Genomic DNA, 22,756 nt, shown 5'->3' with positions numbered 1-22,756 from the left:
AAATATGTTTAAATGTGACAGGCTCATGTCAGTAGATCTCAGTTGCGAGCATTGTTAAATAAAACATAATTTAATATGAATAAAAAAGTTACAGGGAAAAAGGAAGACCTTAGAAAAGATCACTGGACGAGGTAAAAACAAAACTATACAATAATGGATTGTCTTACAACGCAGACCATCAAAATACATCTAAAAGACCACATATGGTCTATGTACCATAATTTTTAGAAACTAGCACATAACACAAATTAACAGATTAAGCCATCCGTATGAGCTACCTCCTCACTGAATTATGATGTGGGCGAAAAATGACCAGTAGATATAACCCCTGATCATAATATATAACAGATAGACCAGCCCAATGGACTTTCAACACAATTTTTATCAATTTCCCTATGCTGCCATCTGGTAACTGCAAAAGAAGTCACGTTATAAGCCTTATGGAATTTCATGCAGCAGTACTTCCATCTAGCGGTCACTACCAAAAAATTCATTTTCGACTGGTCACTGTTCTCTTCTTATGTTGGCATTTGATAACATGGAAATGGTCAATCTGATATATATGTGATCAGGATATAAACTAGAGCCCCCTCATTCAGGGACAGTTCTATTACGTGACGAAAATCTACATAAAGCCTGCCAGTTTCAATTTACTTCTAAAGGGAGCTATATTAAGGATTTTATTGCCCTTAAAAATCCATTGTTGTCAGCTGGATTTGAACTGTAAACCTTGGAGCCAATGGCAGAAAAATATGATCACTAGATCACCAAGGACAATAGAGAGAGATATAAGGATACCAAAAAGAGATGAAAAGATTTGCTATGAATTCAAAACAGGTTGTTCATGCGAAATCGAAAAAGAAGCTTCTTTATAAGAATTATTAGTGATTTCATTCTAGAATCCACTATGGAAATATGCAGATAAATAAAAAAATAAATAAATAAAAAAAAAAAAAAAAGGCAACACTTACGTTTCTTCAATTCCAGGTTTTCCTTTTCTAATGTGTTGATTCTGTTAACAACTTCTACATTTGCAGTTGTTGCAAGGGCAGCAATTCCATCCATCTAAAATAATGAAGTATTATTGCCAGTTTGGAATAACAGACATAATTTTAATGTCACATTTGAATTTTCAAACCCACAACCAACATAACTTATGAGGTCAAATGTGCAAAGATAAAAACTACATAGTTAAATCTTCCTTGCAGTAAGATCACCATAGCAAATTTTAAAACTTTTTTTTTTTTATTATAGACACTCTAATACCATTTGTAATATTAACACAACCAAAATCTTTATTCAATAAATCTTTAAACAAATATATCAAATGAACACAAACTTACTATTTAATTTAAATAAATATAAAAAAAGTTTTGCATGATAAATTACTTTATCAGTAATTGCAGAATGAAAGTCACATTATGAATGAAATGACCAATGTCAGCATACTAAACTTGGGTCAGTCAGATTTGATCTCTGTAGGCTACTGTAAAGTATGTGTAGCAATAAATAAAATTTTGTCTTTTGTCAATTTTCTACTGTTTTACAGTATTTGCATTTCAACAGCAACCCTAACCTGCTACAAAATTTAATTTCATCCTCTGATTTCTTAACAATATCAGATGATTTTGCTTTTCTACATTCCAGTGTGAGCTTGTCTATGCCATAATAAATTATTTACGTTGTTCTACACAACATTTTGACGCATATTATCTGTACATTCTTCGTTTATTATTCAATTAATATTTAGGAAAACAACACATCAAAACTGCTGTCAATGTTTCTTTCATTTTTAGAACACCAAAACAATTTTATACATTGTTCATCCACATGGGTGTTAATACGAAGAAGATTATTATTATTATTATTATTATTATTATTAATTGGTTTTCGTGACTTTTCACAGACTTGTAGTTTCAACTGCTAATCAGTAGACTACTATATTTACCATGTTAGAAATTTATTGTTAGAACATCTTTCTTGTTAATTTTGTGGACAACTGTAGTATCAGTTCTATTATGTCAAACTATTCCATCTGTCAATACACTTTTATTCCACTACACCATCGCTGGGCAAAGAAGGATTCGTGAATCCCTGTGATTCCTGACCTTCAAGCAGTGTAGATATATTGTCTGCAGAACATACCTGCAGAACATACCTCCCTCCCTTGGTACTATTACTAAGTTTATGTGTGTACAAGCAAGTGGCAGCAGTGGTGGAGCAATAGCTGCGTCTAAACCTTCCGCTTCCAAAAAACGGAGATTTCTGGTGAAAAAAAAAAAAAAAAAACTAACTGCAATATTTTGCAATTGCGATTTCTTTCATCTGGGATCAAATCTGACTGACCTTGCTGTACATCCCTGTATGCTATGTACACACGATTTAATAAAAAAAAAAAGCTGTATTCTTAGTATTTTAAAAACATTTTAGGGTTTTCTCAATATATTTTATTAACACTTTCAATTTCAATACCTCAGTTTCATTGTATTTATATTTATCGAAGTTTAGATAATATCAATAGAAGAATAAAAACTGCATTCATAGACGTATAATCACAGTCTAGCATATACAGTCGCAAAGCTCAATACGCAGTAAATATGCAAACATTAGGTAGTTGCTCACCACTAGGATCGCTAATATTGCCTCATTACAGGCAATGCAAAATAGTACCGTCACAGTCTATTGTATCTAGCACCTTCAAAACTCAAGCTTCGTGACTGTATATAGTAGATTGTGGTATAATGTTGATTTAAAGTTCCGTTTATTCTGCATTAGAATATTAATTAAATATTGCCACTTTCAGAAATACCTTATATCCAATACATTATAAGAAAGATCGTAACTATTTGTTGTTTTACCACTAATTTATTATTAAAATGTTTTGGTAATATGTGAATGCAAACAAAAAATAAATAAATAAGCTTATACAGCATGCATTTCCCCGTTAATTGTGAAATACAGTATCTCTTGGCTTTATTGTATCTTCTCATTTTATCTCATATAGGAGTATAGTCAAGCCAAAAAAGTTTTGGGAATTTTTATTCACATCAGGACAATGTCCATATAGTTTTCTTATCATTTTCTTAAAAATTATTATGAAATAATTTCTTATATATTATGACATAATTAAGGACAATTATATTTAAAAAATTGAAATTATGACAATGTTGCCACACAGATAACAGAAAAACGTACAAATTAAATAAGCAAAGAAAACAATACTGTGGCTATGAAAAAACTTACGATTTTTCATTTCAATCTTACCTTCAAAAGGTTCAGACACAATTAGAAATCATTGAAATCAAAGCATCCTAAAATTAAATGCATATAATGAAGTGAAATATATTTAAGAAACGTAAAAGAGGTATGTGAATTGGTAATAATTTCCATGAAACTAGTTTCGGAAGGACTACACTCCTGGTCAGAGAATAATAAAGACTATGATTACTCACACATTCTAAGGAATTTTTAATATGCTGCCGTGCCTTGGCAACCTCTCCAGCCAAAGAATGTTTGTTGGGAGTGTTAGGAGATCCCTACACCAAAAGAAACATAGAAAACAGTTACAGAAGTTGTACAGCATTCGTTTCATTTTAATATCATAACATATCAGAAGAGATCGAGATTTAAATTTTATATTAAATTGAATCTTCTACCTTACAAAAAAAAATAGATGGAGAGAAAATAGGATGTACAGCATACAGTAAAATAAAAAAAAATTATATGTACACATTATACTAAACTTATTATAAGAATCTATAAAAGAGACAGCTTCATTTTCCCAACAATAATAATACATAAAATGAGGGGAGAAGTCAAGTAGAATAATAAAATATTAGGATTATATTTAAACATAACACTACTCATTACAGAAAATTTCAAAGCTTTCGTTCAAATTTTAATGGTATATGAATATAATGTTTTTGGAGTCATTGGCATAATTTGTGAGGGGAGCAGTGACAGAAGTTATTCCCCTCCCCCCTCCTTTTTGTCTTTGCGCTATGAGTTACTGGACGTATTGCTGAGTGAATTAATTTTAATATGAAAAAAGGTTGTGTGGTAAATATTTTAATATATCTTTTTTAATTATAAATATGTAGACTATATTTTCTACAATCGCATGCACCAATATTCTTGAAAATCATTTCTAAGACAGTATGTAGATTTCAGAAAAGTATTAGAGGAATGCATTACCATATACAGACAGTGTTGCAAAATCTACACTATATATTCGTATTTTAGTGTAAACTATCCACAGCTGTTTGAAATACATAACCAACTTTGGTCGACAATAACAATAATTACCACGCGATATGCAAAACTGATATCATTGGTGTTTGCCTAATACCAGTCGCATCATTCTAATTTTTAATAAGTAATTTAAAAACTCGCAAATGCTGACTAGCATCACAAAGAAGGTGAATACAGAATATTCGTAACACCAACTAACCAACTTTGACTACCGGACCACACCAACATATTGTTTGAAACGTCTGAAGATGCATCTGCACATGCATTTATGTCCTCTGTACCAAGTTAAATTAATATTGAATGTTCAGCACATCACCGCCACTCCGTAGCAATACCACATTTTATTTTTTTAGTTATGGGGAAATACAATAAATACAGTCTGATCCATTTGGGTATGGATAATATTAATTTATTATTATATTTTTTATTTATTTTATTGGGTTATTTTACGACGCTGTATCAACATCTAGGTTATTTAGTGTCTGAATGAAATGAAGGTGATAATGCCGGTGAAATGAGTCCGGGGTCCGGCACCGAAAGTTACCCAGCATTTGCTCGTATTGGGTTGAGGGAAAACCCCGGAAAAAACCTCAACCAGGTAACTTGCCCCAACCAGGATTCGAACACGGGCCACCTGGTTTTGCAGCCATTACTCCACAGGTGTGGACTTATTATTATAAAGCTATTATGATAGTAGGAAAAATTTCTTTCTGGTTATATTATGATTACAAGATGAAAGTTTCCATATATGACTATCAACAATGCATAATCTAAAAGGACAAATGAAAAATTACACCAGGACATCCATGTCAAGCACAAGGCTTTATAATCTAGCAATTTTATCCATAGAGAGAAAGAAAAGTTGGGATTTGTTGAAGGACCTATCATAATTTTGCATGTTATTAAACAAGACTTCCGAGAATGAGTATCAAGAGAATTGACGGCAGTGGTGTTGTCAAGAGATGGGTCAGATACTTTCTAAACACTGTATATATAGCCCACCTAAAATAATTAGTCTGGCCACGCCACTGGTTGCAAGCATATCATACCCATGTACTGACAGTCTGCACACTTAAACAGGCAACTGTATTGTCATTTATTTTTGCATCATGTTACTGCAATAAAAGCTAATTTTCTTAATACAAAACATTTAACCACCAGTTTTACGAATTCCAACAAATTTAGCAAGCAGTTTGGGAGAACCAGCTGAATAACATCACTGGCTGGTTTTTAATGTAATATACATGTTTTGTTTCACAGTTTTTCCTTTCCTTCTCTGACTTTTTCCCCTTTCAATTTGTGTTATTTGTTAAGACGTTTTTGTATAAGTTTTCTAATAGCAAAAAGTAAGACAACGATGTTAAAATGAAATATGAATCCCTTGGATGATAATTTTGTAAAAATCAACAAAAAGTTCCGTCTGTAGGGAAAGTGGACCATGATAAAAGTGGTGAAAGTAATAATGAATGAGGGAAAAGTAAAATGTGTGTCAATAAAAAAAAAAAAATTACATTAAAATACTATACTATAAATTTAGCTTCATTTCACTGTTGTAATGGTCCAATTTGCATAATTTCAGTATTATTGCTGTGGTACAGCTTCACTAGGTACAGTAGTGGCAAAAAAAAAACCGGACCGGCCCTTGTAGCTGATTTCAGAGCCTTGTTCACAGTGACAGCTCGATAGACTGGTAACTAAGACTTTCGTGGTCCGAATCCTGCCTGGGAAGGAAACGTTTTTTTGTTCCTTATTCAAATTTATTCCCAATACTTTTCGATTGTAGCGATATTTTACTACTTAATTAACTTATTATTCCCAGACCATGAATTTTACCAGCAATCGAAAAGTATTGGGAATAAATTTGAATAAGGAACAAAAAAAGTTTCCTTCCCAGGCAGGATTCGAACCACGAAAAGTCTTAGTTACTAGTCTATTGTGCTCTGGAGTGAACAAGGCTCTGAAATCAGCTACAAGGGTCAGTCCGATTTTTTTGCCACTATTGTACACAGAATTTATCAGAGGTAGATATTATAAAATATTTATAATACAACAAGCATATTGTACATATTTTGTGGTTTTTGAAGCACTATAGTATTGTACACAATGCAAATCGATTCCCATACAATTTTTTTTCTCAAATTACGTCTATGACTGAAGTTTCAACATTATATCCATTTATTCAAGGATGCTGCAATAAACATCTTGGAAGTACAGCTATTTTTACCACAAATTTTGATGAAGAAATTAATGTTACACATCACTATAAAGTCTCTCTAGAGATCTATTATATTTAACAATTTAGTTATATTTTATGATAACTATTTTGCGATGGGCACTAGCACATTATGGAATGTATAGAAATTAAGTTACAAACACACTATCAAAATAAGGGAAAGTCAAGTCAAGGAACCAGAACAAAATTTCGGTACCTTATACATCAGCAAACTGTATGATGATGGTAAAAATAATAAAAAAGAAGTGTTAATAAACAACAGGAGCTCTATAACAGTACCAAATTACATTAATAATGCCACTGTTCAAATTTAATTTGCAGTAAAGTTTACAGTAAAAAAAAAAAGTCCAAAAACGCTTTCAGTTTTTGATGCAGGTTTACTACTGAAAAAAGAAGTCAACTGATTTTTGTTTCAATTCATATCTGCAAAATCGTTTTCATGATCACTGTCTGGCATCCTTGATGCACTTTCTTTTTTTCTTTCACTTCTGCTCCTTGTATGATGTGTGTTTCTGTGACATCGCAATTTCTCAAGTAATTAGGCAATGCAGATAAAGAAATAAAGAACTTTTCGGAATCATTTAACACTTTCAGATTCACTCACTGTCCGTGAAATATTACGTTACTTCTCAGACATTATAGACTATAAGAATACTTACTTATGGCTTTTAAGGAACCCGGAGGTTCATTACTGTCCTCACATAAGCCCATCATCAGTCCCTATCCTGTGCAAGATTAACCCAGTCTCTACAATCATATCCCACCTCCCTCAAATCAATTTCAATATTATCTTCCCATCTGCATCTCGGCCTCTCCAAAGGTCTTTTTCCCTCTGGCCTCCCAACTAACATTGAAAGAATAGTAAAAAATAAAAACACTGAATGTGAAAAAAATAAATGAACCATATAAGATTAAGTGAAAATACACAAAACACCGCACTAAATGCGGAACAACAATGAACAAATTAACTGATTTCAAATTGAACATAAAAGCATATAAAAACCCAAGTCAAACTCTGAACTAATAGATAATTCGAATATGTTATTTGGAAATAAGAGATTTTCACAATAGATTGACAACTTCAACATTCCGGAATTATATATCATAATTATAGGCTATGTACCAGGGAAATGAATGCAGAACATAATTTATTATGTGAATGTAACTACGGAGGATATCGTAAAGAAATATTGGTATGCAACACGACAAAATGTCACAGACATGACGTTTCATACTAACAAACTACTTACCCAACTAAATACAATTCCTATATGAGGGCTCGAAAGATTGTCAAAAATTCTGAAGCTTATAGAGGATTACAATTAAAATAATTTTTAATAAAGAGATCATATCACCCCCAATATTAAACATTTTACTTATTTGAATTGATCATGTGATACAAAACTCAATGATGCAACCTTTAACAAACTCACACACTCTTGTGCAGTCCTATTCTTAATCACATATCCGATGATACTGCTTTAATGCTTACAAAATACCTTACTTTCGGAATGATAAAGAATGTCCAAGTGGAGCAAACCTACAAACAAAATAAAATTATTTTTAACATGTGTGTCATACCCTACTTTTTAGACAGCCATTCGTCTGTGCTGGTATAGAGATAATTGCACCAACTTGTCCACTGGTATAATCTCCCCTCATTACAATAGGCAAACTTTAATGCATTAAAAATAGCAGATGGCATAGAATAGTGGTAGAGCATTGAACTCCAGACTGAGAGGTACCAGGTTAAAACCTACATTCTTAATTGTTTCATATAGTTATCAATAAATTAATTCTAGAAGAAATGTATTTAATTTGTGTACATTTCTTAACCAACAGCAGTCAATTTTAAATGGAGACCTGGCATTGTTTCAACTGCTTTACTGATCGGTTACGACTGCTACCATGTAACATATGGAGAGAAACAATTAACAATCGGAGCAAACAGTTGAAAGTCAGTGTTAAAAAACTTTTTGGACTAGCATTAAGAATACTTTTCACATACTACATTATAATAATCAATTTTTAACACGACTGTCTAGTGTTAAAAGATCTACTTTTAGGAATGGCTGTCTAAAAATTAATTATGAACACTAATATTACTCGCAATATGGACAACTTGTGTATGTGCCATCTTTGTGGCTCATTTTTTATTCAGACTTGTACAAAAACTTTGTGTTATTCAGTACAACATGATTATTAAAGCATTATTTTTACTGGAACATTGTATGTACATGTAAGCTTGTAAGTAATGCCGCCTTATCGACATGTTTGAATTGCAAACTTATGAATTATTCTAGTCGCAAATTGGCATCAATATATGTGTATGCCTATTTATATTTCATGTATAGTCTCCTATATTACATTCTTGCAATTTATACCAAATCTTTGGTAAAATTCTGTACATTAAATCTCCATCAAAATTGTATTTCTATATATTTCTCTATCATAGAACTTGAAACTGTTAAAATATAGGCATAATGAATATTTGTACATCCTATATCATACCTATAAATGGAAATAAATAATTTATCTTTCTACACAAAAAGATCTTACTAACTGAAAACCTATTCCTGAACATGCAAACACTTGGCTCCAAGCATGCTTGATTATAAATTAGAAATAGTAGAATAAAACTATGTTACCATCTATTTCAGGACTAACCAGAAGTAGCAGGCTGAGAGAAAAAAAGAAGTGTACACTAATGTTTGTTACATATTTTTTATGATTCTCTGCACACGAATGTCGTATTTCTCACATGATAGCCAAACAGGAAAGTTGTTTGTGGTCGGAATGGGCCCTACAGACCTTATAGACACTGGTATACTAAAAGCCAGGTTATGAACAGACTAAACCAGAGGCAACATTCTGTTGCTCTCTTTCTGAGCTCTATTGCCACATGGTGGCGCGAGATTCAAAGCATGTTCAGCATTTGTCACTGATATGTTTAAAATAACTACTGTCTATAGTTCTTGATAACACTATCAACAATATTAGTAATTAAAATTACTCCTTAAAGTTAAAGCCTTCCACATCAAACAACATCCCAACAACATCAACAAGGACGAGGGGTTACAACTCAGCAACTCATGGGGAAGTCTATTCCAAGATCATACTTAGGAATGAGAAGCCAGGTCTCCACATGTATGCGGCGCCCCCCTTCATCCGGACATCGGGCACGGTATCAAGGTCACTCTTTCGGACCTTATGAGGGCCAGTATTTAATATGAATACTCCCCTTCACACAGACTCCAACCGGATTGGACCACGTAGGACCAAGCAGATGCCAGAAGGAGAACCTACGACCTATACTTAGGAACGAGAAACCAGGTCTCCACATGTATGCGGCGCCCCCCCCCCCCCTTTCATCCGGACATCGGGCACGGTATCAAGGTCACTCTTTCGGACCTTATGAGGGCCAGTATTTAATATGAATACTCCCCTTCATACAGACCTCAACCGGATTGGACAACGTAGGACCAATCAGATGCCAGAAGGAGAACCTACGACCTATCACAGCAAGTACTCCCCCCATCGAGACTACTATATATATATAAGAGCTGGCAGACTATTTCCTTATCCAACAACTGCTCTGAAGATGACCACAACACAGCGGTCGAAACGTCAGCCAATAACACCAAGACAACGCGGTAGAAGCCCTGAAGCTTATCCACACACCAATTAAAGTTACTGTTTTTAAGAAAGCGAGAGCTAATGACGCTGGTACGAAATGCGACTCGTAATACATGTGGTACTGCAAATGAATTGGGAAGTTTGGCTACACTGTCTCCGTGATTCTGTTGCCAGATTTTCGTTAGCAGACATTTTCACGTGAGGTCCAATGAAAAGCTCCGTTCTCCTTGTGGAGGCGGCGGTACGATCATCCACTCCTCCTCTTTATCTTTCTTATATTGGCTGCTTTCGCCAGGTGGACGGCACATTGGAAAGATTGGATGTGCGCAGTGGAAGACTTTTAGAAATGAATAGCGTGAATTTGTAAAACAAATATAATTAACGATAATAAGTAACAATGTACATAAATGGAAAATGAAATAACAATAAATATGAAATAGGTGAGTGAAAATAGGACAAACTAATCTGAAATGATCTCCCCAGGATATGTAAATCATGTAAGTATCACAAGGCTGAGACCAACACACTTATAAGTGATGAAACAATCTAATATGGCCGTCTCTCGACAATCAGTGACTAACCTATTAAGCATATGTTCATGAACCACTCTCTAAATAAATAAATATATATATATATATATATATATATATATATATATATATATATATATATTAACTATCTGAGTACGAATCTGAACACAACACCCAGCCAGCACTTTAACTTAATACATGATCCACATGACCATAGATACCACTCAATCTGAGTAACCAAACTATAAATACATGTACACTCAATAAGAGAGAAACTCTACCCAGCATAAGGCATTACATGACTGAGCACTATACATTACCCATTGCACATATTGATCACATAAACTGTGCAAATTGCACTAACACAAATCTCTGCACTTTACAAAATGAACACCCAACGGAGAGAGAGAGGGATGGAGACAGATACACGTAATAAGTAAACGGACGATAATTCCAATCTCAACGATCATTTAAATAGCAACAAACTCGACGCATATGATAACAGAGTACCGGCGAAGGAAACCAATAATCAAATGGAGCAGGGATTACACTAAAACAATATGTGAGACCGTAACCACTGCTCTATCACTCTAACCGTCTCGGAACATGAACTCACGTTTCAAATCCAATCTCATTACATAATCCCCAAAGCAATTTACCTCAAACACATATATATATATCTCACAAATATGTTACACAAAGCAAATACTAAAACTTGCCCCCAAGACGTATCACTAGCAAGCGATGTTTCAAACTACGATCCATTAAAATCCCAAACACACACGACGCAATATAACTACTCCACTGATCTATCTCCAACACATACAAAGCCCGAGTCACATTGTCTATATCTGCCGCGTACCAAAATCCTAAGTCTTGTTAATGTTTCTGCCGCGGACGAGAGCTTGAATCTGAACCAACAGTTTCCGTATGTCACCCGCGTCCTAAGTCTTGTTAGGTGTACCTGCCGCGTACCGGAACCTGAGTGACGCTCCGTGTATCTCCATTAAAACAGGTAAACTCTCTCCCCCTCTATCCTCGTGAGACGTAATGAACCGGCCAATAGGGTTATTTGGAAAGAACAAATGAAGGGATTAATTGCGCTATCTATACTGTGACGTCTGAGAGCGCTCTGACAGATGAAGTGACGTACTAGGTGAACGGCCGTGGTGGTGGGCACAGCTCATCCTTCCCCCCTCCGCCCCACCATACTCAACGTGTCATCGCTGCACAGGCTATACCTCTAAGCCGCACTTCCCTCTCGCACTGCCAACTACTTCCTGTTTAGTCGGTTCATAACCTGGCTTTTAGTATAACAACTCTACAGAAGATTTCTGAAAAGTAACCCATGACCCTTTGCCTCGTACCTGTACTGAGCGGAAATTGGAGAGATGGGGAAAATAGTTTTGATTTTATGCAGAAGTGATGAATGGAAGCAAAAGATTGTGGGAATATTACTTCTGACTAGTCCTACTACACTGTCTTCTCTATAATTATTACACATATAAATATAATTATCAATTACGTGACCACATACAACAAATTTCCATGCATTGACACACAAAATATTAACAGGCAGTATTAGTTAAAAACCATTCACATGCACATAAAAAACGAGATGTCATCACAAGACAATGCAACACAGTTTAACAATGCAGTGGTCCCATAACAGTTCCTTGTTTTTATTAAATTTTACCCACGACCATGCACCTCTCTTCTACGCAGGTATGTGTAATGTGATCCAGTATATAATGCTATGTTTGTGTGTTTGTGTAAATGAGTGTATGAATGTACATACGAGGTTAATAAAAAGTTAGGACACTCTGCAGTTGCTCAATTTTCTTAAAAATAAGGTTTACTTAAGAGTATATGTAAGTGAATATTTTTGAAAAAGCCTTTCCTTTGTATTAAAAATTATGAAGATTTTTCTAAATTCAGTGATAATATATAGTTTATTTATTTATTTGCGCTATTTAAATGGACATGTTTTAACACAATACAGGCCAGCTAAGATATAAACTTTTTACTTTAAATTAAATTCCCCAAAAGTTACAATTTTTCCACACATAATATTTCATAACTCCAGAACAATTACATAGAATTCTGAAATTTTGTACATTGATTTCACATCCATTTATGCAGAAAGACTACAATAATGCCTATATCTTTGAGAATAAAAAAATTAGGTCACAAAACATGATGTAAATTTTAATATATTTTATATAGGACACAAAAAATTAATTGTATTAATATTAGCAACTCTACATGTCTGAGAGTAGTCCAGCTTTTAGAAGTAAGTGTTTATTACATGCAGTAAAAAAATTAAAGTTGTCAGAGAAATCCTAGCAATGTCATGGTTACCAAATGGTATAACTGTATAATTTGTTTCCATACTCTCATAAAACTGGCTTTTAAAAATTATTATTAGTAACTTTTTCATACTTTTATCAGCTATTTAAGTTCTAATAAGTCTTGTTGTAGTACAATGTAATTCTGGTTCACTTGTGAGTTCATTTTCTTGTAAAATTTTAGAAATTTAGAGCCTGCATTTTCTGATATTATTTGTGGTCATCCACGTACATATAGCCTTAAAGATAAAAATTACTAGCCTATTTCATTTACAAAAGAATAGGTTATTTACAAAATTCAAGTATGACTGTCATGTTGTTCTTCAGTCATTACATTTTCCAAGCATTGCACAACATTGAGAAGAAATTAATACATTTTCTGAGTAATTGGTTGCTTTGATTCTCCAGTATTATAAGGATGACAAACACAATTATTTCTTTTAAATAATCCCACAACAACAACTCTACAGGGTTTAACAGATGACAGGAAAACTGCAAATGATTATGTGATTCTTTTACCGATTGATATCTTAGATGTGACATCCTGCACAAAGTGATTTTCAGTCATAATTTTTTCATTTTTCAAACATGCTTCTAAAACAATGACAGATCATAAGGCTCAAGAGTTTTAAATTTTCTCAGGGTGAGGACAAATTCTCTATTGCATTCATAATACTGATTACAATCAATTCGCATCTACTGAGACAAAACTATTATTTAAATAAATTAATGAAACAAATGAAAACAAGCATAAGAAACAGTATTCAGCTCCATCCTTTTGTAGTTTATTTTTACATAAACCTATTTTTAACAACATTTCAACATTTCCAAAGCATCTTGACTCCTCAACAACCCAATATTTCGAACTTTAATTTTGTTATAAATAGTGAAAGAGAACTCAATAGAATACAGCTTCGATTATTGTCTTAGTTGTTTCTACACACCATTACTGCTACCATCAAATACGATTACAATAAAATTCTAAAAATAAAATTTTTACTTATGCTGGATCATGTACTGACACATTTCTAAATAATCCAGTCACACACTTAAGTATTTCGTCATGCGGCCAGATTTGGACTGCAGAGATTCACAGTCCTCACAGTTTTATTGATAATTGAGGAGTTAAATCATAGTAGGCCTAAGTGAAGTTCGTAGACTGTTGCAGTTACAGTGATCTTGCTTTATGCAAAATGGCTCCAAAAGGAGCTATAAGTGTGAAAACAATAGAGAGATGTACAAGTTAAATTAAATACGAGTATTATTAGCGATTTTGATGCAGGTAGTAAGCGAATTGTGGATATAATACGTGCATACAAAATTCCACACAAGGATTCGAACAATCATTAAAAAAAAAAAAATGATCAAAATGAAGAGCCCTGAAACAATTCAAGTAAGAACTCATAGTAACATTATGGTTCAAACTGTGCATTCATCATGAAAACACGTAAATGGAAGTTTATTGAATTTTTCTGTTAAAAGTTCCATAAACATTTAGCAAATTTAATAAAATTGTATTAATCAAACTTCAGCTCCTTACTGAAAAATATAATATGATAATTTCAACATAAAAAACGAAAGTTATAATGTTTAAGGGACGAATTCTTGTTTGTATCAAGATATGTGTTTATAATAAACCTATTGAACAATTGAATTGAATTTACGGGAGGGGGCACTATGGCCCAGCACTGCGACCTGTTACGGTCTATTGCACTAATCCTCAAGCTAGGCGCATTCCCAAACCCACATCGGTTGACTACTCTAAGGTTCGCTGCGTACCCAGGTGTCGAGCAGGCAACTCCCCTCGTCCCTAGGCCAGTCCCCTCCGTGTGTCGCCAGCCGGAAATCGGGGAATGCTATGGAATGATGACGAAATGGAGAAAAGGTGATGGAATGATGTAAATGCCTAATATGGCGAAAAACAGGAGGAACCCGAGAAAAAAAAAACCCAACTGCGATCTTGACCACCACAAGTGTCACTATGAATTTTTCAATAAAAAATCCCAGACCTGACTGGGACTCGAACCTAGGCCGCCTGCGTAACAGGTCAACCACCGCAGAGGTAACCTATTGAACAAGTTTCTTCATTTACGATTTCACGTCAGTTATGAAAATGAAATAGACATATCTTCTAAAATTTTAAATTATAACCAAGCAATGGCAGTCATCAACAAAATGTTTAGTACAAAAACATACGAGGATTAAAGCTTATGAAACAACGGCAAGCAAGACCAGTACTAACTTATGATTGTGAGGCTGGCCTTTGAGAGAAAGGGACATAATCCTAATAGTAGCCGAGATGAAATTCCTGCGAAGAACAGCTGGCTATACTAGATTAGACTGCAAGAGGAACGAAGATATTGTTCAAGAGCTTGAAATATCTTCCATTTTGGATTACATCTATAGTTACAGAACTAACTGGCAGCAACAAGTTTACAGCATGGAAAGGACTCGCATTCCATGGCAGATTCCTACCTTCTGCCCAAGAGGAAAGAGAACACTAGGAAGACCTTAACGGGCTACAATGTTATGCTAGCTGCGAGACCACAGGCAGCCTCGCGTCCACCGAGAAAGGTTGTTGACTGCTGTGTCCCAGACAGCTGATTATGGTCTGCCATTTCGTGATCATCCTGTGTCGTATTGTATGATGCTTATGTTGTTTAGGAAGAGAGTAACACCTAGTGATTTTCTACTTCTTATGGTGCCGTGATGTGCCAACTAGGTTTGTGAACCTGCCATCAGCCATATTAGAAACATTGCTGACTTCTACTGTCATTTTCTCCGTGTATCGGAAAACGTAATGGTGACTGTTATTTCAGGACAGGGCGTGATGACGCAGATTAATGGTTATCTTTTTCATAGCAGTATGGAACTGTTGTATAGTGCACGTTGCTGGCGTGTTCCTCTTTGGAGAGGCAGAGTATGGATCTTAATCAGAGTATTAACACTAGGCCCAACTGTAATATTTATAATCGAGTATTTCATAATCTGGATGATGTGTGTGATAGAGAGAGTTAGTCGAGGCCAATAGATATTATGTTGTATTGTAATATTGTTTTATAAAGTGTTATTTATTTGATTATTGTTAATTAAATTTTCTGTTTATGGTGAATAGTGTTATAATCCGGCTGACGAAACATTGCAGTTTTCAGATGAGGGCGCTCGTATGTCGCGAATGCAATCCGCTCAGTCTCGATGCGTGGCGAGTCAGCTGGAGAAATGTTGGTACAGTCTGACAATAACATCAACAGCTGTTATGAACATAGTCAAATACAATTACCAATAAGCCTACCATAGTTGAATTTACTTTTTCTGTCATGTACGGTATATAAACGTACTTTATTCCAGAAGTACATGTATGCCCGTGGCAGAGGTCTCAATTTCATCTGCACTATCAGTTGAACTGCCTTCGTCTGCTGTATCTGTGCTGCTACCTGGCCTATCATAATCCATCTCATCTTCATCACTACTCACAATGCCTATGTTTATTACTACCCTTTCTACTTCCTCTTCCATTAACGCGTCACGACGCCAATATTCGTCCTCGATATGTTTAACAGATTGGCAGCATTTTATCCAGACTTCTTTGCTGATTTTGCTTATTGATTGTGCGGTCATTTGTTTCAAAACTGACAGCCTCCAGAATGTATCTTTTCCGTCATTAAACTGTGTCTTTTTTCTTAATAGCATTCAGAAGCTTGAGTAGGGTCGGAATTTCTTTTCTCTTCTCATAAAACTCCAAAATAGTTCTGCGGATGACACATTTTTTAAAAATCATCAAGTACAATTTTCTTTGGATGTGGGCGGCTTTCACCAGGAGTTGAAAATTGTCCTCCAATGCACTTTGCTTCCTCACCATCCTTAGCTATAATATGTATTTTTCTTTCACTCTACCCCACCGCCATTGCTCTTCTTTTCACAGCGTTCGTTAATGGAATGGTAAGACCTTTCTTTTTCTCTTCTTTACAAAATTTTAGCACACTGTATATAATATTCCTGCTTTGCCAGTGTAAGACTTCACGTGACGAGTGTCTCGGTGGAGTTTCCATTTGCTCTTGTGTACAACACACACTTCCGACTGAACGAACCGAACAGAGGCATTTCTTTACTGCAGCGCTGTGCATAGTACGTCAGAACAGGGTGACGTAATGCAGTATCGATCACATGTTTATGTCCAAGCTTACTCTACCTGCCATCTGCAATGATTCTTCAGACGGGTTATATGTTTTATCCTCATCTATTAATGAGACAATTCGAGAGGACATTACCAAAAGATCTGCAAGAGACCTATACAAGTGGCAGGGCAGCAGGCTCTACACTATTAAAAGGATAAAATATAAGCTGATTTAGTATTAGTAGTAGTAGGCCTACCAGTAGTAGTAGCAGTGGTACTGTAGTAATAGTAATAACAGCAGTAGTAGTTGTATTGGTTGACCTTGTTTAATTGTGTTATTGATTTTGGTTGTGTGTTATTCTTTTGTATGCCAAACAAATATTAGTGAACATCTGCATTTACTGCAGTAACTTATACAGAGTTCAGGTTATGATTTTCAACTTATTGAAAACTATTTTCAGGCTGCGTTTGCACGGTTAAGTTCATAATATTATAGTAATGTGTTTCTACTCGTACTTATCTTGTTGTCTCACCTATGAAATTGAACCTAACACTGTTCTAATTTAATGCTGGGCACATAATTTAGTACTTCAACTTAATAATAAGAAAAATATAATTCTTTTGACTGTCTATAATATATTTAAATGGTTGTACTGCAGTTGCAGTCATCTTTGTTTCTGTATTATGGTCTGAGTATTGAAGACGGTCTTGCTCTTAGAACTTATATGGTTTGAGATGTGAGATTGTCATTTCGAAAGCTATTATAGAATACAATGGCAGTCATATTTGAATTTTATATTAAGCATTTTATGCATAAATAAACCCTAATTTTTTCTGAACAAAATGATATTATGTTTGAGTAAATCTTACTTCGATGATGTTTAAACAATTTCAAAAGCACATAATACAAAATCCTTGCTTGTCCAGTTTGGATTTTAGTAGTGAAACATGGACAATATAAAAAGTAGGGGACAGTCTATTAACAGTAGGTGATATTAAATTTATGAGAAGTGTTGGATGAAAGCAGTTGAGAGCACCAAAAGGACTGAGGACATACAAAAACTGAAAATAGAACCTGTTGTTCACTATAAAAGTACTTATACATGAAAAATTGCATGGTCAATGTAGAATATCCACCGCCCACTGGACGAATATTGGTTAAACAAGCATTGAGCGACTTCTGCCAATTTTGGAATAGACACAGACGCACTTAGGTTAGGTTAGTTTAGGCTTTTATTATCCCGTCAAGATGTTTAGGATTAGTGTAAAACTGGCCTATGTCTCCTATAGTGGACGGGACATAAGTAACATTCACCAATTGCATTTAAATAATGGGCAAAAATCTGATCTATCACACATCCGAAAAGCTACAGAGTCTGGAAAGATGTTTAAAAAGATTGCCATAGAATATAGATTAACAGGCCACTGAGTACATCAAATATACCGTACTTCGAGAAGGGAGAGAGATTAAAAAACATGTTTAATTGGTTTATTATGACTGTCCAAATAAATACCTTACCTTTCACAATAAGAAAACATTATAAATTGATTATACCTAGTGACTGTGAAACTAGCTTGAATATATTCGTAATTAAAGACAGCACTACCGTTTCACAAAACAAGTCCCTCTCTATTACACTACACTACAACTGTTACTATGGTTCCATACATCAACAGTGCATAATATTTTCAACCAATCAGGGCTGGACAATTCTCAGGCACCAGGTCATCCTGGTGAAAAAAAAAATTGAATCTACCACATAAAATGTACAATTTGTTTTATTTATTTACCAGAGGTTCCTCAAATCAGAGGATGTCATCTGACAAAGCATACAAAAGTAAAAAAGGAACAAACAAACAGACAATGGAAGATAAAAGAGTAAGAAAATTAACAAACAAATAAACAAACAAACTAACAAATAATGAAAACTGAACAGAGCAGGAAAATTGACAAACAAGTAAACGAACAAACAAAAACCATGGCAATCAATTGTAACAATTCTGTAAGACCGTAGGGCTGCAAAATCTTTTCTAAATGAATTGGCCCTCCTCGTAATTAAAGAGTCGGTAAAACTCTTACGGAATCACCTATATAGAATTCAATGGACTGAAAAAAACTTACAGCAAATAAATAAATAAAAAAATTAATTTGCTGATTTTCTTCGGATATCTGTGATAAAAGCACAAAAAAAATTGGTTATATGCTTCAAGAAAAAATAACTTTCTGAAGAAGTGGAAGAAATGTTGAAAGCCACAGTGGATGAATGGTATGAATTTAGAGTAACTGTGCATATGATCACTTCATAATCTCCTTGATGAATTGTCTGTGTGTGTGTGTGTGTGTGTGTGTGTGTGTGTGTGTGTGTGTGTGTGTGTGTGTGTGTGTGTGTGTGTGTGTGTGGAAAGTTTTCATTGCTAAGAAACTCATCAACATTGTTTCAGTGTTATGAATCTACTGAAAAATAAATTAAGAACTTTATTACAGATAGCATGAATAATTTGTTAATGATTAACATATAAATGGTCTTAGGCTTGAATATTTTGATCCAATACGATTAGTACAACTAACAAAGGAATACATTAAAAGAAACCAATAGGAAGGAAACTATAGGCTACTAGTAACCTGCTGAATGCAGCAAGATTCAACCAGATTTCACTGGAAAGGGAAGCAAGTGAATTGTAAAATTATTTTCTGCCTGGCTCCTAAATTTTGGCCAATTTGTCCAGCCCTGCAACCAATAATGACGTATTTACAAACAACTTCTTCACCCATTTCTTTATATCAGGAATTATCCTTTAACAATGTTACATCAGAAAAAAGGAAGCTTACTTCAAACACAGCAACAGCAGATAAATTTATGTCCGTTATCTTACAACTAAAGCAACAATCTACTACTATATCTAACATTCCATATACACAATAAAAATATAGTAAAACAGAAGCTGAATTTTCTTTTACCTTATTTTCATCTTTACTAGCATTTCTCCTTTCGCGGCCTTTCTTATCAGCTTTATTACGTTTCTCCTTAGCCTCTTTTGGCTTAAATCGTTTGTCATCCTTGGATTGTGACTGAGGAGGCTGAGGATTGGTTGAGCCCGTGAGGATGATTTCTTTTACAATACAGGAAGGTGAACAAGGATGCAGAGGAGGCAGGTCAGGTAAGTCTTTTCTGTTGACTGCAGGAGGAGGAGGTGGAGGTGGAATGTCGTCATCAAGCATTGGTGATTGTGAACGTTTCTGTGGCGGAGAAACAATTCTGACAGGTTTAGGAACAGGTTTTGTTTGGGAATTAACTACAGAAAGAGGCTGTGACGACTTTCGATTACTCGTAATATCGTTCTTTATTCCAAGCAGCTTGCAAAAAGTAACAACAAAATTTATGAAATATAATTTTATTGAGATATAGTTACTATGTGAAAAATTTTAACAAAACACTAGAGAGCGACAACACTACGTACAATTCGTTTTCTGTCACTGAATTACCAACACTGTCATTAATAACAAATCATAACTCGAAAATAAATATAACTTAAGGCATACAAACAATGCCATACGAATTCATTTTTTTTTTCGAGAATTAACAGTGAAATTATAAAATGACATCAAAATTTACAAATTCTTTAATGACTAATTTTAGGAAAAACTCACCTCACTGATTAATTGATACAACTTTCGGTAATTCTGCATGTAACCTTGTTAATAATTTTTATATAGGCCTACCACAAATGAAAAATATAGCAGAAAATAAATAAAAAATTAGCCTATATTTTTACTCATAAAAATAAAAACAATGTCGTAATTTTATTTAACGGAAATACAGTATTGTGGTATCGTCAAACTCCCTGCTAAATATATACTAGCTGTCAGTGTTGCAAGCTATTTTTCATAAAATGATTTTAGAAAAATTTGAAATAGCCTACATAACCGTCAATATCCCAATTATTATGAATGACCAATAGGTTTAACTGATGTAAATAAAAAGTTACAGGCCTAGTCTATAATTGCCTACACCATATTACAATAACTTAAAAAAAAATAATAAAAAAAGAAGTGAATGTGAAATCCAGCCACTATTATTTTGTATTTTGTAACAAAATTGAGGTTAAACACTTTGTAATGAAAATGTTAGAAAAGTTTAAAATTGCTTTCCATAAAATGAATTAAAATTTAATACTTACCTTTGCTAAATTTTCAAAATATTGTCGTTCTGCTTCTTCATATTTAGCTTTCTCGAACCAGATTTTTTCATGAACTAGTGGGGATGTCATTATGGCACCGGTTGTAGGCTGTAAACATTAGGTACACCAAACATTACACAATTACCTTAATAATAAGATCACCGAAAGTCTCGTCTAATGATGGAAGTTACAGAAGTAACCACGATTCTACTACGTGAACATTATTCCACATTCTGTCATACAAGATGTGAATGTAGATTTTTAAGGAACATGCATCTCAAGTTTTTCTGGATATTATATCGCTACTTTGCTTCCTGCTTCGGTAATATCGTAACTCTATACAATAATATCGTAACAGGATACTGTACACATCTTCCAATTTACCTGTCACGTTAACAAGATCAGAAATCAGAATACACGTTGTTGTTGAGAATTCGGCAACATGATTTAGTGTACATATTCTAACTGTAAGGACTATTCATGAGTACTACAAATTATTCCTAATCGTATTAACTATGTTTATTTTATACCCTGATTTAAATAATATATATTTAATTCCTTTACATCACAAGAAAATCATATATACCTTTCACGGATATGAAATAACTTGCCGTTCAATATCCTTGCTAGACGGAAAGAGATCGATGTGGAAGAAGAGAAGGAAGGTTATAGGTGGTTATAATTCAAGTCAATGAACTTCAAACAGAAAAGTGAATTATATTATATTGAAAAATATTGAATTAATAGAACTACATTAATAAAATATACAGATTCTTAACCGTTGTAAGCTTAAATTTCGCTGTTATCCAATGTAAATACAAAAATAAACATAACTTGAACTTGTGTATGACCTCTATGGATTCAAGGCGGGTTATGGCGGTAATTTAAAAATCGGCAACGTGATCAATGTAAAACTTTATTTCATTAATCTTAACTACTGCGATTACTGGGCCTGCATAGTAGTGTTAGATAATAAGCACGTCTCATCAAACCAGGATTTTTAATCTGGGGGAGGGGGATAGAGGTGGGGCGAGACATTTGCTTGGGAGGTGGGGAGCTACGTTACAATGTCATTGTGAAGTATTTTAAAGTTGTAATAAGGCAACTATTCTTGCTTGGAAAATGTCCATGCATTTACATACGTATTTAATATTTTTTTTTATAAATAAACACATATTTTGGGTTACCATCCGTCCGCACAAAAGGAGGACAGGTCCTCTTTTTTAATCATTTTATCCTGTCAGGCAGGCATTTAAAAAAAATTTGAAATGTCTGTCATTTTTCATTTCAACTAGAAATTAATATGAATATTGAATAATGTGCGATGTTATGCATAGAATACTTAAATAAATGGTGAAAACCTATGAAAGAATTTATCTGGTTTCAATGGTTGAAACTTTTTTTTTTTTTTTTTTCAGGTTTTCAGTTTTTCTGATTTCTGTTTACTAAACTAACACAAACACAA

General features: G+C 34.1%; 1 protein-coding gene and 1 long non-coding RNA gene across 2 annotated transcripts in view; both read right to left on the bottom strand.

Annotated features, from left to right (window-relative positions):
* LOC138694846 (probable elongation factor 1-delta) overlaps positions 1 to 22,034 on the bottom strand; it is a 34,166-nt gene extending 12,132 nt beyond the window's left edge. Inside the window, exons 1-5 of the mRNA XM_069818968.1 lie at positions 21,878 to 22,034; positions 21,292 to 21,399; positions 20,072 to 20,467; positions 3,453 to 3,536; positions 972 to 1,065 (exon numbers count right to left, since the gene is read on the bottom strand). Of these exons, the coding sequence (XP_069675069.1) occupies positions 972 to 1,065; positions 3,453 to 3,536; positions 20,072 to 20,467; positions 21,292 to 21,381 (664 nt within the window). The 5' untranslated portion in view covers positions 21,382 to 21,399; positions 21,878 to 22,034. The remainder of the gene's footprint in view (positions 1 to 971; positions 1,066 to 3,452; positions 3,537 to 20,071; positions 20,468 to 21,291; positions 21,400 to 21,877) is intronic.
* Positions 5,743 to 20,060, bottom strand: LOC138694847 (uncharacterized). The gene is made up of 2 exons (XR_011331019.1): positions 19,736 to 20,060; positions 5,743 to 8,024 (listed from the first exon to the last, which is right to left on the bottom strand). It is a non-coding gene; the product is annotated as an uncharacterized lncRNA (long non-coding RNA).
* Positions 22,035 to 22,756: the final 722 nt, after the last annotated feature.

Source organism: Periplaneta americana, chromosome 2, assembly GCF_040183065.1.
Source record: "Periplaneta americana isolate PAMFEO1 chromosome 2, P.americana_PAMFEO1_priV1, whole genome shotgun sequence".
NCBI lineage: Eukaryota > Metazoa > Arthropoda > Insecta > Blattodea > Blattidae > Periplaneta > Periplaneta americana.
This window is presented reverse-complemented; position numbering and strand designations above follow the sequence as displayed.